This window comes from Cyphomyrmex costatus, unplaced genomic scaffold, assembly GCF_001594065.2.
Source record: "Cyphomyrmex costatus isolate MS0001 unplaced genomic scaffold, Ccosl1.0 scaffold545, whole genome shotgun sequence".
NCBI lineage: Eukaryota > Metazoa > Arthropoda > Insecta > Hymenoptera > Formicidae > Cyphomyrmex > Cyphomyrmex costatus.
In genome coordinates, this window is record NW_017279664.1 from 66819 (window position 1) to 69897 (window position 3079).

The 3079-nt window shown below is 37.8% G+C and overlaps 1 protein-coding gene across 1 annotated transcript; it reads right to left on the bottom strand.

The window, feature by feature from the left end:
- Positions 1-879: 879 nt before the first annotated feature.
- Positions 880-1398, bottom strand: LOC108779007 (uncharacterized). Its single transcript, XM_018546338.1, has 2 exons — positions 1311-1398; positions 880-1222 (listed from the first exon to the last, which is right to left on the bottom strand). The coding sequence occupies exons 1-2, from the start codon at positions 1334-1336 to the stop codon at positions 880-882; spliced, it is 369 nt and encodes a 122-aa protein (XP_018401840.1). The 5' UTR covers positions 1337-1398.
- Between the last annotated feature and the right edge of the window lie 1681 nt (positions 1399-3079).

A 3079-nucleotide genomic window follows, 5' to 3' on the forward strand; every position in this document is an offset into this window, starting at 1 on the left:
TAGAGGAAAGCCCCCTATTATGAGATAGGCGCTTAACATGAGATAGCGGCGTTTCTGCTAAACTAATAAATGCTATTTGTTGATTCTATCATGAAATTATTGCTCTTGGATTGAAAACTATTTAGTGGAAAATTCATTGTTAGATCATGCCTACAGTAATTGTAAAATAAAATTTTAGAGTTTGAATGTTTTCAAGTTTCATTGAGATAAGCCTTTAATCTTTGTTTATTATTTAATAAGTAATTATTTGGCAATAAATTCTTCATGTAGTAATAGAGTAAGATCGTACTGATAGAAAAATACGAAATATGTTGAATTGTTTAATTAAAGAAGTTAGATTTGATGATCGTAAAGCTGTAAGACGTGATACTCGTAACATGAGATACCCAGGATATTTCTAATATGAAATAATCTATACTTCTGTGCCCAAGTGAAAATCGATGTTAAAGTATAAATGTTATTGTACAATAATAAAAGGAATAACCGGAATGAACATTGAGGGTCTGTTTCTGCAATACTTCATTCCAATTACTACTGAAGACAAATCCTGAATACAATGCATCACATGCTCAATTTACGCGCATAAGCTGTACTCGTTGATATGTTAGAAACATCAAATAAAGTTTTTTTAATTCTAATACTGATGTACTTTGTGCTTTATTATCGATTTCACGGGGTATTTCATACTAGGAGCACAATTTTTCGACTTTGCGATTTGTTCACCTTTTACATTTCTTTAATTAAAAAATAAAATAAAATTTGAATTAAATTTTACATAACGCTATCTTAAAGCTTATTAAATTCTCTTCAAAATGACCTATTATTTTTTTTAATTCTACCAATAAACATTTAGTAATTACACAAAATGGACTCGGTATCTCATAATAGGGGCCTCTCCTCTACAGTCGACGGTTTCATATACATACACTTGTCACATAAAGATAATTTCACAGTGTTCACATCACGTATTTTGACAAGTTCCATTACAAGGTCTTGAATCATCAACGATGATGATGGTGTAGTCGATTGCACCAATCTTTCTATATCCGCCCGTTTTTCGACGAACGCTGTCCACGTCGCGTGCGGTAGGATGATGCGGTTGCCTCGGGTATCACTAATCGCAATTTCCACGTGAGACATCGATCCCACGGCGATCCCAATCTCAAGAAATTTGTACGCTGTCGGAGTCAACGCAAATGTTCTACCCATGATGTTACGTGCGCTGCAATAAAGAATAAATAATAAAAGATATTTTCATAGAATATTTTATAGATATATAATTTTTACATAGATATATGTGAAATACTTACAGTTCATGCTGAACGTGAGAATCCATGCTGATTGAAATCGTTTGAGTAACTGATGCAGTAACGTTGCACGAACCGCTTTTAAACTGTATCCCCCTCCAACGTTTTTTTTAAAAAATGCAGCGTTTGCAAATATGCAGCTGCTAAGAAAAAATTTTGCACAATACAGATTTTTAGACACGTACGGTGATGAAATTATTAGTGTAATTCGATATTTAAAAATGCAACGTTCGCAAGTTCTGTTTAAGATTTTTGTGCAAAAGACACGTCCGGTGATGAGAGCAGTAATGTAATTTGATACAAATGCGACGTTGCCAAATTGTGCAGTTAAAAGATGCAGTGTTGCCAAATAGATTGATATAAAACGCAAAGATTTAGACGCATAGCGTCATTAGTCAATTAAGCGATATGGAGCTAGATTTAATAGAGCAAGCAGCACAGCTGAATACCAGAGAAGAGTACGTCGCGTGGGAACAGCGATGCGACGAATTTATAGAATCTCTGGAAGAACAGAGTCGGATCAAACGCCCGCGATTATCGATCGGTAATAGACAAGCAGTGATCGCAAGTATCGCGCGGCTCGAGAGTTTGAAGGATTCAGTGCGCGGACGATTCGTATACGTGGGCGCCGGATATGGACTCCGATGGCGCGAGATAGAAACAGCGTTCGAAAGCCGTATTCTAACGGGCGCGGTGATAAACTCTAATCACATCGACCCCCGCCGATTTCTCGAAGACGCGAGTGAAATTGTGCTCGAGCGTGTACAGTGTGTTTTACAGAGATATGACTCTATAAAGATAAATACAGTATTTAATGGTGAATTCGTAGCTGGCGATAAACGCGCGAACAAGAGCATCGCAACCAGAAACTATGAAATACATCGATACACCGATCAGCGCGAGTGGTATGTGTCACGCGTCGTCGAGCCAATCCTGGCATCGCTCGAAGAGTTTCAAGAACGTGATAGTGGATGGGCACTGTCGCGTATATTAAACTTGACTGTTAACGCGAATAAACTAAATCCTCTGCGCGCGGGATGTCATATCAAACTCCCGGAGGAAATTATGCTGAAGAGAGCGGTGATCAACGTGCAATCCAAAGACAATGCTTGTTTTGCATGGTCAGTGGTTGCCGCTCTGCATCCAGCCCAAGAAAATGGTCACAGAGAATCTTCATATCCGCACTACTCATTGGTACTAAATCTCACGGGTATTGAATTCCCGATGACGTTAAGTCAAAGTAAAAAATTTGAAAATCTCAACGACATTTCCATCAACGTTTACGCCATCGAGCAGGGGATCATACCGATACGACTCGCTGACCAAAAGAGGAGCAAGCACGTAAACCTCTTGTACGTGGAGGATGACATCGCGGGTCACTTTGTGCTGATTAAAGACCTGTCACGCCTCGTCAGTTCACAAATCAGTAAAAAGGAGCATAAGAAATACTTCTGCGATAGGTATGTATAATAATTAATAATAATAATAATAATAATAATAATAATAATAATAATAATAATAATAATAATAATAATAATAATAATAATAATAATAATAACGGTAATACTAATAATTTTATTTTTTTTTCAGATGCTTACACTATTTTAGCTCGATCTCTAAATTGGAGATTCACAGCGTCGACTGCGGAAAACTCAACGATTGTGCGATAAGGCTGCCGAGCGAGGACGACAAGTGGCTCAAGTTCAAGAACCATTGCAGGAAGGAGCGCGTCCCTTTCGTGGTCTACGCCGATTTGGAGTGCGCACTGGAGA

Coding starts and splice junctions, on each gene's coding strand:
- LOC108779007 (XM_018546338.1), bottom strand. CDS start 1,336: ATGGATTCTCACGTTCAGCATGAACT. Junction 1,223..1,310: donor TCTCACGTTCAGCATGAACT/GTAAGTATTTCA, acceptor TCTTTATTGCAG/CGCACGTAACATCATGGGTA.